Source organism: Rutidosis leptorrhynchoides, chromosome 2 (genome assembly GCF_046630445.1).
Source record: "Rutidosis leptorrhynchoides isolate AG116_Rl617_1_P2 chromosome 2, CSIRO_AGI_Rlap_v1, whole genome shotgun sequence".
NCBI classification, from domain to species: Eukaryota; Viridiplantae; Streptophyta; class Magnoliopsida; order Asterales; family Asteraceae; genus Rutidosis; species Rutidosis leptorrhynchoides.
In genome coordinates, this window is record NC_092334.1 from 461,007,018 (window position 1) to 461,022,352 (window position 15,335).

At 30.6% G+C, this 15,335-nt stretch overlaps 1 protein-coding gene across 1 annotated transcript; it reads left to right on the forward strand.

Annotated features, from left to right (window-relative positions):
• Positions 1-912: 912 nt before the first annotated feature.
• LOC139892533 (probable inactive leucine-rich repeat receptor-like protein kinase At3g03770) lies at positions 913-5,579 on the forward strand. Its single transcript, XM_071875646.1, has 7 exons — positions 913-2,584; positions 2,731-2,864; positions 3,389-3,632; positions 3,715-3,926; positions 4,027-4,052; positions 4,926-5,037; positions 5,166-5,579. Exons 1-7 carry the CDS (start codon positions 1,327-1,329, stop codon positions 5,394-5,396), a joined length of 2,217 nt encoding a protein of 738 aa, XP_071731747.1. The 5' UTR covers positions 913-1,326; the 3' UTR covers positions 5,397-5,579.
• The last annotated feature ends 9,756 nt before the right edge of the window (positions 5,580-15,335 follow it).

The window sequence follows — 15,335 nt, forward strand, 5'->3', positions numbered from 1 at the left end:
GTTTCCACATCTTAGAAAACGACGACCTGGGTTTCTTGCTGTATATGAAATTCGCATTACAGTTACCATTCCACAATGGCATTGAACCATCGGACCAATTTGAAGAAAGGGGATGAAATTAGGGTTTATAAAGAAAAAGGGGATGAAATTGAATAGTCGTGGTTAGGAAAAGAGGGGAAAAGGGGATATATAGCTGAATATAATTGGTGTTATTAGACGAAAATACCCCTCACGTGCTCGGCACATGATGAGGGTTAACGGTGCAAATTGACGTCTGGTAGTCCCAGTGATTAAATTTGTAAAGATTTTAAACCACAATGATTAAAGTTGCAAAAAAAAAACCACAGTAACCAAAAGTGCAATTTTTTACAAACCACAGTGACTAAAGTTGTAATTAAGTCTAAAAAAAATAATAATACTCCGTAATAATTATGCACTGACTAGTCGATTGCAACTTGGGACACGTGGATAGTATAGCTATTTGTCCACCCATTCACACTAGTACGATCTAGTATTTGTTGTGTACTGTTTCTTCTACAGGATGTACAAATCGAATTCATGACAGTTTAATTGGAAAGGGTAGTGATATATCCAAATGCATTTGCGATAAATCCAACTAAAAGTACTTAAATACCCTTAAATGATAACTACACAGAATTTGATGTTAGAATTTTTCTAAGAGTACTTTGAGAAGAAAGAACCAAATATATGTGGATCTATCAAAATTGAATTTGGAGATATCATCTCCCAACTTGGATCTTCCTAAATCCTAAAATGTATGTTCATCATTTATCATTCAAGGAGCATCATTTATCATTTACTGAGTATTCATTATTCATTATTCCTTTATATGTGTAATATACTCGTATCTGATTTTGGAATAAAGATAATAAAATGAATGGGTCCTAAAAACTAAAAAAGCCCACCTCTTTATTTTCTTGATCTCTGTCCTCTTCAGTGGCAGCAAAACCCCATGTGGACAGCACTAAATTCATTGGAAAATCAAATTTGTGAAGTTTTCTTACATACTGACATTTATTTCCAACTACCCATATAAGATTTCATCTTTCTTCTCTACTTTCTTTTCTTGATTCCTCCAGTTTTATATAAAAAAAAAATCAAATCTTGATTTCACATAAAAACAGGGGAACTGAGCATAACATTTGTCTGCTTCTCATCTTTAAAAGCTCAAATCTTGACTTCTAGTTTTTAAAGATTCTTTCCTTTAATAATTCTTTATGTTTATCTTGTTGGGTTACCATCAAGTTGCTTAATTTATGTGAAATTTTCAATCTTTTATATCTTAAAAAAAAACAGAGCACTTCAATGGCAGTTTCAAGTATTTATCTGGTGTTCTTGACTATTTCATGGAGTTTGTTCTTCACAAATGCAATTCAACCTTCACAAAAACAAGTATTGCTTCAAATAAGAAAGCAATTGGAGTACCCAAAGCAATTGGACTTTTGGGTCAACACAAGTGATGATTTCTGCTACTTATCATCACCACAAGTCAACATCACTTGTGAAAATAACTTTGTTACAGAGCTCAAAATTATGGGTTTTGCACCTGATCAACAACCAAAAAAGGTACTTTCAAGCTATAATGGCTTCCCAATTCCTTCACAAACCCTTTCTCAAAACTTCTCTATGGACTCTTTAATTGCCACTTTATCAAGATTATCAAGCTTGAAGGTTCTTAGTTTGGTTTCATTAGGAATATGGGGTCCACTTCCTAATAAAATTCAAAGATTATACACACTTGAGTACATAGACTTAAGTTATAATTTCTTGTATGGTGCAATCCCTCCTACTTTTACAAGATTAGCAAGTCTTCAAAGTGTGAATCTTGATGGCAATTTCTTGAATGCTAGCTTCCCTGATAGGGTTGACCTATTATCCAATTTGACCAGTTTAAGCTTAAATGAAAATGGTTTCACAGGTCCATTACCAGATGTATCCAATTTGCCAAACAGTTTGGTCATTTTATATCTCAGCAAGAATTCATTTTATGGTCAAATTCCAGTCAAATATGGTCAACTGAATCACCTTCAAGAACTTGATGTTTCATTCAATACACTTACTGGTGTCATTCCACCTTCACTCTTTTCACTACCTTACATTACTTACTTGAATCTATCATCAAATAACTTGACTGGTCAACTACCAAGTCAAATACAGTGTGGAAACAAACTAGCTGCTGTTGATATTTCGCTGAATCGGTTTACAGGAGGCTTACCTTCTTGTTTAGCCAATGCAATTAACAATAGAATTGTTAAGTATAATGGAAATTGTTTAATGATTGATGTGAAAAATCAACACCCTTCGAATTATTGCGTAGAAGAAGCTAGAGGAGTTGAAGTAGATCCTAGAAATTTCAAAGAATCTAAAACAAGAAAACATAATCCAGGAATAATAGTTGGATTGATTGTTGGGAGTGTTTTAGTTTTGGTGCTTTTGGTATTCGGGTTTGTTGTTTTGTTTCGAAAGGTTTGTGTTCGAGGCTTATCGGACCCAAAACTGCTGCCTAAAACGGTTCAAGATTACTCTGTTACGGGTTACCCGTCCGACCTCTTAAGGAGTGCAAGTAAGTCATTTAGAACCACTATATCTATAAAAGGGTGAAACTTATACATTTGATTACATTTGCTATATGTCAAGATTGAACCTTTTTGCTAAAAATATTATTGGATTATGATTTAATCTCGATTTTGAATGTTTTTTGAATCGTAGGACTTGTTTCGGCAACTGCAAAGTTGGGTACAGAAGGAGTCCCAGTACACAGATTGTTTTCATTTGAAGAGTTGAAGGATGCTACTGATAACTTTCATAGATCTAACTTAATAGGGGAAGGTTCAACAGGAAAGGTACCAATCTAAACCTACATTTGTACACAATATTAACTAAAGGTGGCAAATTTGTGGGTTACAGTGTCAAATTGGGTAACATGTCAAAACGGGTAATCTACAGAGTACACGTCTCATTCGCTTTAATGAATTGTTAACCCGGTTTCCGTTTTCTGATTCATTTTCTAAAAGTACAGTTGTACACATTATTTACTAAAGGTGGCAAATATGTGGGTTGAAGTGTCAAGTTGGGTAACATGTCAAAACAGGTAAGCTGCATAGTACGTGTCTCATTGAGTTGACTGAAAACACTTGTTATCCAACTTTTTCGATTCTAAATAAATGTTTGTCTTTTCTATTAAATATAATGTTGGGAGGTTTTATGTGTTACAGAAACATTTTCACTTGGTGGGCAACATTCAACCCAATTCGCTCGTTCCTTCAAAATTACTTTTTGTTGTACCCCCTTTGAGCTATTTGAGAAAAACACAACCCGTGTCACATGTCAAATAGATGATTATTTGCGTTCATACATTTTTTTACAGATCTACAAAGGAAAGCTAGCTAATGGGACCGACATTGCAATAAGGCATTTGACTGTATCCAAAAAGTACACTATACGAAACCTCAAACTAAGGCTTGATTTGCTTGCAAGGCTTCGGCACCCTCATTTGGTGTGCCTTTTGGGGCACTGCGTTAGTGAGGAAGGGCAAAATGATGTTGATTCAAACAAAGTATACCTTGTGTATGAATATGTCCATAACGGGAATTATCGTTCGATTATTGCAGGTAAGTACTGGTACAAGAAATGAGCTTGATTAAGTTTGTGATTATTAAATAATGAAGGTTTAGTTTAATAATTTTTGTGTAGGGAATGATCCCCAAAAAGTTCTTTTATGGGAAGACAGATTGAGAGTTTTAACAGGTGTAGCGAAGGCTGTGCATTTTCTTCACACAGGACTAATTCCTGGTTTTTTTAATAATCGATTGAAAGCAAATAACATTTTATTGAATGAAAATGGCATGGCGAAGCTGAGCGACTATGGTCTTTCTATTATTGCAGATGACATCAAACTAGAAGATGTACGTAAAATAGTACACTTAAAAAAGTTAGCCTTCACTTCATTTTTGTGCATGGAACCAAACGCAATATCCAACGTTTTTTGATTATTTTTATTTGCAGGAAAATGGGGAGGGTGTCGAATCATGGTAAGGGCTTTTTATGGTGAAAACCAGTACTTTTAGATTGAGGTGAAATTGGATGGGTTAGATAGATTACTATGGGTTGGGTTCACAAATACTTTTCTGATCATTGTATTATTACAATTATTATGTATGGTTATTTAAATGTAACAATTTAGGAGGTTATATACATTATAAGTTCGCTTTAATGACTTGTTAACTTGGTATAAAATATACAAAACTAGTGGGTTAGGAGTTACAGGTCAAAACAGGTTCGGGTTGCGTTGAACCACAAAGATTTTTTTGTCCATCTGTATTATCTTTATCTTTAAAGTTTTAAATTTATTAAAACATGAGATACTATTAAAAAGTCTGCATTTTTTATTTTTGAACCTCTCATCCCATATTTAAACATTAAGATTGTTGTAGTAACATAAAATTGCTTTGCAATTTTAGCAATTCTTTTGCCAGGTTGGTATGCAGTGGCGAAAACAGAAATTTTTTTCACCGGGGGCGAAATTTTTTTTAAAAGCGTAGCAACTTTTTTTGGGTAAAATATGGAGGTTTTGGGGCAAAAATATGGTGATTTTTGGGCAAAATGTGAAGGTTTTTGGGCAAAATGTGGAGGTTTTGGGACAAAATATAGAGGTTTTGGGGAAAAAAAAATCCACCGGGGGCAAAATCGAAAAACCCAAAAATTTTACACTAAAAATTGCAAATCGACTGGGGGCATCTGCCCCCCTCCCCTATGCTGTTTCCGCCACTGTAATGGTATGAATATACCCAACTCAAGTTCTCGAAACATTAATAAGTGAATTGATCGAAATTGGTACCTTTACTGTTCGATTGATTCATGGATCTTGAGATAATTATTATGTAGTTACGATTGGTGTTTTGCAGGAAAATGAAGAACTTAGAAGATGATGTCTACAGCTTTGGATTTATCCTACTCGAGTCCCTTGTTGGGCCTTCAGCTGCGTCCAGAAAAGACGAATTTCTCATGAACGAAATGGTATTTTTTCGATATAAACTAAAAAAACATAATACTACTACTAATAATAATAAGTAATGAGTGAAAAAAATATATGTTTCATGTTGTGGAGTGATGGATATTAAGAATACACCTTCCTGTTACTGCAGGCTTCATTTGAAACTGAAGTAGAACGAAAGAAAGTGGTGGACCCCGTTGTACTTGGTTCATGCGCACAGGAATCACTTTCGGTTATAATCTCCATAACCAAGAAATGTTTTTGCGGTGACTCATGGGCTCGACCATCTTTTGAAGACGTGCTTTGGCACCTGCAGTATGCTGCTCAAGTTCAGGCTAACGCACAACGGCCTGCTCAAATTGTTTCGTTCAATGGATGTTAATGTTGCACCATGTGTATAGATAATTTATAAGTATCTTCCACATTGTTGCCATGATTAAAAATCAGCATCTAATAAAATGTAATGATGAGATACTTTATGAACCTAGTATAGAACTTGTATTGTCATTGTATATAGTCTATATGTAATATTTAATTTGTAATAAAATGTTTAGAATTGCAATTTTAATGCCTGAGTTCAATCAACCATTGTTCGATTCTTGTTATAAGTGTAGGATATGAATGTTTAAAGCTCATCTCAATGAGCTATGTCAGCTCAGAAACCATATCCGGATTCATCATATTGATTTTGGTCAGAAATATGACAAAAGAATCTTGAAAAAGGGTCGGTTCTAAATGTATCGAATGGTTTGCACTTACAAGAGGTCTCAGTTCAAATATCACTAGAAACAATTCTTGTGGTGACCATGAAAAAGGGGTCGAAAATGATAAACCGCTTATTATGAGGTGACCAGGAGAAAAGGTCGGAAACGGTCACGATTAACCCGGTTAGGCTTGCTTATTTATGAGTAAAAATACTTCCCTAACGGTGTTCAATATTCTGTTTGAAACCGAATAAACAAACAAACCAAATTTGAAATCGGTTTTTGAATCGACCGAACCGAAACAAAATTCAATATTTGGTTTTGAATATTTTAAATGTTGTCAAACCGTTAACTGAATTCAAAACCGAATTCAAATTAATATTGTATTTAAATATTATCAATCTATATATATACTACTCCGTATTATTTGTCAATCATGAATACCAGCTTTTTTTTTACGTTAACATGACGTCAGCATCCATTTTATTTTTTCCTTTTTGCAACAAAAATGTTTTATTTTTAAAGAGTTGTACTCCCTTGAATCCAATAATTTGCTTGAAATCCAACGAACCAATCAGAGTGCGACATGTGGCGCGACAATCACATGTGATTGAAAAAAAATTCAAAATTTTTTTTTTTTTTTTAATTTTTTGAACATTTTTTTTAAAAATCTTTTTTTCAAAAAAAAAAAATTTCGAATTTTTTTTTTAAATTTTCTTTTTTTAATTTAGCATGTCAAATTCAATCACATGTGATTATCAAACCCAATCACATGTGATTGTAAAACACAATCACATGTAATTCTGCATGTCAAATTCAATCACATATGATTGAAAAAAAAATTCAATTTTTTTTTCAAAAAAAAAAAAAAATAATAGGAAATAGACTTTAATTCGGTGATTTGATTAAGTTTGTTAGCGTTTCGTAATCATATCTTCCAAATCTCAAACTTTAATTCGGTGATTTGATCAAGTTTTGATCAAAAACTTGGTGTTTAAAGATTTTAGCACAAATTTACTAAAATTCGTTATTTTACTAAATAAAATTTTTTTCAATCACATGTGATTGGATTTGACATGCAGAATCACATGTGATTGGTTTTACAATCACATGTGATTGGCATGCAGAATCACATGTGATTTACTGCGTGTCAATTCAATCACATGTGATTAAAAAAAATTCGAAAAAAAATAAAAAAAAAAATTTTTTTTTGAAAAAAAATTATAAATAAATATATATATATATATATATATATATATATATATATATAATCACATGTGATTATCACGCCACGTGTCGCACTCTGGTTGGTCCCTTGAATCTCAACTTAAAACTTGGTTTCATTTGAATATTTTTCTATTTTTATATATATATATATATATATATATATATATATATATATATATATATATATATATATATATATATATATACTACTTCAGTTAGTGATTAACTTTAGATGACGTCATGATAACGTTAGCATGATGCCACGCTGACGTCATCATTCATTCTTTTAAATATCTATATATACACATTTTTTTTTTTTAAAGATCAAATTTATTAATAAATAAAACAAAGATTTACAACACTTTAGTCCATGCCTATTTACAACAGTATAGGCTACGCCTATTTACACTCGATACGATTTAACAGGAGACGATAACAATTTGACATACTCGAAAGGATGGTATGGTTTTGTACATTTACAGGAAAATACCCAACCACTCACCATTTACCTAAATAGCGACGTCACTTGTGAAAAACTAGCTGGGGTGATATCGATTTACAGTGCTGTCATTACAGCGACAAAGCAAAGCGAACCACCTCATTTTATCAACTATAAAGGAGCATGGACAAGGGTCAGGTCAAAAACCTGGGAGATAGCCAATACCCTCTTTTTCAGTTGGTTTACATCGAACATCAAGGGGTTTACTAACCAATTTTGCCAATCGATTTTAAGTTTCTTCCCTCGACAGCTTATCCATTCGAAGCTCTTTAATTGAATGTCAGTGAGAATTTTGGGACAGGATGTGCGGTTATTTCCAAAGGCACAATCGTTTCTGTTTAACCAAAATGTGATAACACGAAACCCAAACTACTGCTTGCCAAATGCTAGCACCAGTGTGCGTAGTGTAGTGACCCGAACTTTTCCATGTTTTTATATATTAAATGAAATTGATATTTACATGATTAAATGTTTCCAACATGTTAAGCAATCAAACTTGTTAAGACTTGATTAATTGAAATAGGTTTCATATAGACAATTGACCACCCAAGTTGACCGACGATTCACGAACGTTAAAACTTATAAAAACTATATGATGACATATATATGGATATATATATAGTTAACATGATATTATGATAAGTAAACATATCATTAAGTATATTAACAATGAACTACATATGTAAAAACAAGACTACTAACTTAATGATTTTGAAACGAGACATATATGTAACGATTATCGTTGTAACGACATTTAATGTATATATATCATATTAAGATATATTAATACATCATGATATCATGATAATGTAATAATTTAACATCTCATTTGATTTAATAAACAATGGGTTAACAACATTTAACAAGATCGTTAACCTAAAGGTTTCAAAACAACACTTACATGTAACGACTAACGATGACTTAACGACTCAGTTAAAATGTATATACATGTAGTGTTTTAATATGTATTCATACACTTTTGAAAGACTTCAAGACACTTATCAAAATACTTCTACTTAACAAAAATGTTTACAATTACATCCTCGTTCAGTTTCATCAACAATTCTACTCGTATGCACCCGTATTCGTACTCGTACAATACACAGCTTTTAGATGTATGTACTATTGGTATATACACTCCAATGATCAGCTCTTAGCAGCCCATGTGAGTCACCTAATACATGTGGGAACCATCATTTGGCAACTAGCATGAAATATCTCATAAAATTACAAAAATATGAGTAATCATTCATGACTTATTTACATGTAAACAAAATTATACATCCTTTATATCTAATCCATATACCAACGACCAAAAACACCTACAAACACTTTCATTCTTCAATTTTCTTCATCTAATTAATCTCTCTCAAGTTCTATCTTCAAGTTCTAAGTGTTCTTCATAAATTCTACAAGTTCTAGTTTCATAAAATCAAGAATACTTCCAAGTTTGCTAGCTTACTTCCAATCTTGTAGAGTGATCATCCAACCTCAAGAAATCTTTATTATTTACAGTAAGATATCTTTCTAATACAAGGTAATACTCATATTCAAACTTTGATTCAATTTCTATAACTATAACAATCTTATTTCGAGTGGAAATCTTACTTGAACTTGTTTTCGTGTCATGATTCTGCTTCAAGAACTTTCAAGCCATCCAAGGATCCTTTGAAGCTAGATCCATTTTTCTCATTTCCAGTAGCTTTATCCAGAAAACTTGAGGTAGTAATGATGTTCATAACATCATTCGATTCATACATATAAAGCTATCTTATTCGAAGGTTTAAACTTGTAATCACTAGAACATAGTTTAGTTAATTCTAAAATTGTTCGCAAACAAAAGTTAATCCTTCTTCTAACTTGACTTTTAAAATCAACTAAACACATGTTCTATATCTATATGATATGCTAACTTAATGATTTAAAACCTGGAAACACGAAGAACACTGTAAAACCGGACATACGCCTTCGTAGTAACACCGCGGGCTGTTTTGGGTTAGTTAATTAAAAACTATGATAAACTTTGATTTAAAAGTTGTTCTTCTGGGAAAATGATTTTTCTTATGAACTTGAAACTATATCCAAAAATCATGGTTAAACTCAAAGTGAAAGTATGTTTTCGAAAATGGTCATCTTGACGTCGTTCTTTCAACTGAAATGACTACCTTTACAAAAATGACTTGTAACTTATATTTCCGACTATAAACCTATACTTTTTCTGTTTAGATTCATTAAATAGAGTTCAATATGAAACCATAGCAATTTGATTCACTCAAAACGGATTTAAAATGAAGAAGTTATGGGTAAAACAAGATTGGATAATTTTTCTTGTTGTAGCAACGTGAAAATTGGTAACAAATCTATATTAATCATATCCTAGCTAACTTATATTGTATTATACATGTATTATAATATATTATGTAATCTTGGGATACCATAGACACGTATGCAAATGTTTTGACATATCATATCGACCCATGTGTATATATTATTTGGAACAACCATAGACACTCTATATGCAGTAATGTGGGAGTTAGCTATACAGGGTTGAGGTTGATTCCAAAAATATATATACTTTGAGTTGTGATCTAGCCTGAGACGTGTATACACTGGGTCGTGGATTGATTCAAGATAATATATATCGATTTATTTCTGTACATCTAACTGTGGACAACTAGTTGTAGGTTACTAACGAGGACAGCTGACTTAATAAACTTAAAACATCAAAATGTATTAAAAGTGTTGTAAATATATTTCGAACATACTTTGATATATATGTACATATTTGTTATAGGTTCGTGAATCGACCAATGGCCAAGTCTTACTTCCCGACGAAGTAAAAATATGTGAAAGTGAGTTATAGTCCCACTTTTAAAATCTAATATTTTTGGGATGAGAATACATGCAGGTTTTATAAATGATTTACAAAATAGACACAAGTACGTGAAACTACATTCTATGGTTGAATTATCGAAATCAAATATTGTGACAACCCGGAAATTTTCAACCAAATTTAAACTTTAATCTTTATATGTTTCTGACACGATAAGCAATATTTGTTAAGTTAAATTGCAAGAATTTTAAACTATGTTCATACATTCATTCAACCTCGACCAAGTTTCAACGATTCACGAACCATTAAACGAATATGATTATATATGTATATGTGTATATATATTATAACTTGAAACGTAAATAAAATATTAGATTAAATACTTTATATGATTGTATCTGTTTCAAAATATTTATCAATGGAATTAGAAGATAAGATCAAATGATTGAATTATCAGATATATTGAATTATGATTACAAGTCTCTGTTGAAAGGCCCACGTTGATTTGAGAAATCTTTCCATTTTAACAATATTCGGAAAATGGTAAAGTGATTTATAAATAAGAACAAATTGTCAATCATTGAGAACTAGACAAAGGATAGTGGAAGATTGAATCTCATAAAGACTCGATTGATCTATTTAGTTTCAAACGTACAAAAACGTTTTTAGTTTAAAAAGAACTTTATTATTAAAACGTATATAACTTTTATAAATATCTAGAACCACTTTTGACAACTCATTACTTAACTAGTATGATAAAGATAACGATATTTATATTTTATTTTATTAAATATATATAACGATTTAAATTATATTATATATATTTATACGCGTATTATACGTACATAGTTTTATACTTTTACTATACTTAAACTTTACCTTTACTTTATTTTTACTTTACTTTAACTTTAATAATTCACTTTAATAATTCATACTTTAATAATTCACTTTAATAATTCATACTTTAATAATTCACTTTAATAATTCATACTTTAATAATTCACTTTAATAATTCATACTTTAATAATTCACTTTAATAATTCATACTTTAATAATTCACTTTAATAATTCATACTTTAATAATTCACTTTAATAATTCAAAAATCTATTATAAATAGAATTCAATAGGTTTCATTATTTCATAGAAACTTGAAAATATTTTTCCCTAAACACTCTCAATCGATTTACATATATATTTACTCCGTATTATTTCAAGATATTATTAGTATAGATAAAATATTACGACGGAGTGCTGTCCGAGTGATTTCGAAATTGTTTTTAGAGTAGGATAGGATTAAGGAAATTATGGGTTATAGCTATGAAGGTGATTGAGTATGGTTCATGGGTATGCTCGTGAGGTCAATATATTGTTTATCATTTCCGTTGCATCTACGTACCTTTCCTGCAATATTGAATCTCAATATTGATACGTGAGTACTCATAATTTAACTTTTACATACTAATAGTGTATCCCCGACTAGTGCTCGAGTATTTAGGATTATGCATGTTTGTACTTTTGATATTGCCCTTAGATAGGTTAGGTTGAATATTGAATTAGTTACACTTGCGGTTGAGATAAGGTATAAGATATGCATGTCCTTGGAAAGCTAGCGAAAAATTAAGAACTTTTTCTTTAGATATCGAATGGTTTCGATGAACGGATTAGAAGTTATAATCAATTGAATTTTCGATATTTTTATTAAAATTGATTATTATTATCGTCGTTTTTATCGTCGTTCTAGTTTTATCTTATTATTATCATTATTATTATCTTTATCAATAAAAGGGATTTATCATTAAAAATTGTTATTTTTTTTATTATTACTATCATTATTATCGTTAAAGTTATAATTAGTATTATTATTATTATCCAATTATTATTATTATTATTATTATTATTATTATTATTATTATTATTATTATTATTATTAGTATTAGTATTATTATTATTATTATTATCATTATTAATATATATATCATTATTTAAAAATGGTTATTGTTATTGTTATTATTATTATTACTATATTATCATTAAGATAATTATTAGTATTATCGTTAATAATGTTATAGTAACTATCATTATTAATATTAGTTAATTAAAACAAATATTTGTAACACCTAATTATTTTGATTACTATTATTATCATTATTATGAACACGATATAAAAGACGATTAAAAGCTATTAAACGAAACGAATAAGAAATAATGAGTAAGAGTATCATGATGAAATTAAAATATTATAAGATATTGATTTAGATAAAATTATCGTTCTTATTATTTTTATCATTACTATTATTATTAAAAGTATCGTTAGTATTAAAACTATCATTTTAACAAAAATTATCATTTTAATAGAAATGTCATTGTTACTATAAAATATTATTATTATTATTATTATTATTATTTTAAATAGAATTATTATTTTAAAGATAATATTAAAAATTATCGTAAATATTAAAGTTATCATAATTAGAATTATCGTTTTATCATAATGTCATCTTAGTAATTATAAATATTGGTATTTTTATAATAATAATTATTATTACAAAATAATACAACTTTTACTTACTATCATTATAGATATTATTTTATCAAATAAATATGTGATACAAACATATTTTACTACGTGTAATAATTTACTTTAATAATACCTATCATATTATCTTTATGATATTAAATGAATCCTATAAATTTTATTACTTAATATATATAAAAGTATATTTTATTACATAAATTTAATATAAAATTTTATTTATTAATAAATAAATTATATTATTACTCTAATAAATCTTTTAAAAATATTTAAAAATATAAAACGACGATATTTAAACTATATATTAATCATGTATAGATTTTTTGGAAATTATTTTGAGTCAAATTTACTTTTGTTGACTTTTGCATATTAGTCTCGAGCATTAGGATTGTGGTACACTATGACTTGACCTAATTTGTTAGACAAATATTGACCAACACATAATTATATATAATTAATTTAGGTTCGTGAATCCGAGGCCAACCTTGCACTTGTTCAATGACGTTATATGTATTTTTACTACGAAATACAGTATGGTGAGTTTCATTTGCCTTTTTACCCTTTATATTTTTGGGCTGAGAATACATGCGCAATTTTTATAAATGTTTTACGAAATAGACACAAGTAATCGAAACTACATTATATGGTTGAATTATCGAAATCGAATATGCCCCTTTTTATTAAGTCTGGTAATCTAAGAATTAGGGAACAGACACCCTAATTGACGCGAATCCTAAAGATAGATCTATTGGGCCTAACAAACCCCATCCAAAGTACCGGATGCTTTAGTACTTCGAAATTTATATCATGTCCGAAGGAGGATCCCGGAATGATAGGGGATATTCTTATATGTATCTAGTTAATGTCGGTTACCAGATGTTCACCATATGAATGATTATTTTTGTCTCTATGCATGGGACTTACATTTATGAGAACTGGAAATGAAATTCTTGTGGTCTATTAAAATGATGGAAATAAATGATTATGATAAACTAATGAACTCACCAACCTTTTGGTTAACACTTTAAAGCATGTTTATTCTCAGGTGTTAAAGAAATCTTCCGCTGTGCATTTGCTCATTTTAAAGATATTACTTGGAGTCTTTCATAGCATGTTTCGAAGAACGTTGCATTCGAGTCATTGAGTTCATCAAAGATTATTATTAAATCAATTTATAGTTGGATAGTGGATATTATGAAATGGTATGCATTCCTGTCAATTTTCAATGTAAAGAAAGTTTGTCTTTTAAAAACTAATGCAATGTTTGTAAAATGTATCATATAGAGGTCAAATACCTCGCAATGTAATCAACTATTGTGAATCGTTTATAATGTATATGAACGGGTCCTTTCAGTTGGTATCAGAGCAGTGGTCTTAGCGAACCATGTCTGCATTAGTGTGTCTAACTGATAAGTCGTTAGGATGCATTAGTGAGTCTGGACTTCGACCGTGTCTGCATGTCAAAAATTTTGCTTATCATTTTTAGTCGGAAATCATCTGCTTATCATTCTTAGGAAATTACCTGCTTATCATTACTAGTCTAGACACGTCTTGCTACATTAATTGCATGAGTAGTGTATAGACAAAATTCATATCTTAGCGTATCTGCTAAATCATATCTTATCGTATCTGTTACTTTAAACTTTACCTGACATATCCCGCAAATTCCTACGTAATCTACGAAATCTTTTGTTCTATATCTATGGATATTCTATGTAATTAGAATACCATCCGATAACCGAAAATCTTTTCATATCGAAAAATCCTTATTCAATCGTACGAAATGGAATTCATCATTAATTCAAGTTCCTCGGATTCCGAAATGGAATCCCACTCCAGCTCTGAAAGCAGTGTGACTGGAATGGATCAACCAATCAGCCATCATCTATTCTGGATGAATTGGGGATGGGTTCGTAGCCTCCTCAATCATTGGAGACAAGAAGAAGGTGATCCCTTCCATCCACCCCATTGCCCTCTTAACGAAGAACCTGAAGCACTTACCAGCGAACCAATCCGAAACACCATTTTCTCTCTCATTTCCAGAGTATCTCATCACGATTATATACTACATCAAATTCTAGATTATATTTATCCGCTCGTCCGAACCGACAATCACCCCGGTATAATAGAAGAAGTCAACGAGCTTCGCGCTCAGGTAGTGGCTTTGGAGAATATGGTGCAAAGATTACAAACACCAGCAGCAGCACCAGCAGCATAACCAGTACCACCATCATCAACGCCAACAGTACCATTACCACCTCCAACCACAACCGCGTCGTAAACCTCAACTTCACAATCTGTCCCACGAGCATCAACGTCATACGCACCATAGATACCAAGGAGTACCAACAACAATAACTGACGAAGTATTAATTCATAACTTCATTGGAGAAACATTCCGCGGCAATTATGTAATCTCTAAAGTCTTAGAGATTATCTAATCTAGCCCTAACCATAAATCAGTTAAACGAACCAAAATGATAGAAGGAAGAGTAGAAACCCTGACAAAAATGGTGTGTGATTA

Bases quoted from the DNA above. Each gene is read 5' to 3' on its own strand.
- LOC139892533 (XM_071875646.1), top strand. From the start codon at position 1,327: ATGGCAGTTTCAAGTATTTATCTGGTGTTCTTGACTATTTCATGGAGT. The intron at 3,927-4,026 runs GTACGTAAAATA...TTTTATTTGCAG, and splicing joins ATGACATCAAACTAGAAGAT to GAAAATGGGGAGGGTGTCGA. The intron at 5,038-5,165 runs GTATTTTTTCGA...CTGTTACTGCAG, and splicing joins AATTTCTCATGAACGAAATG to GCTTCATTTGAAACTGAAGT.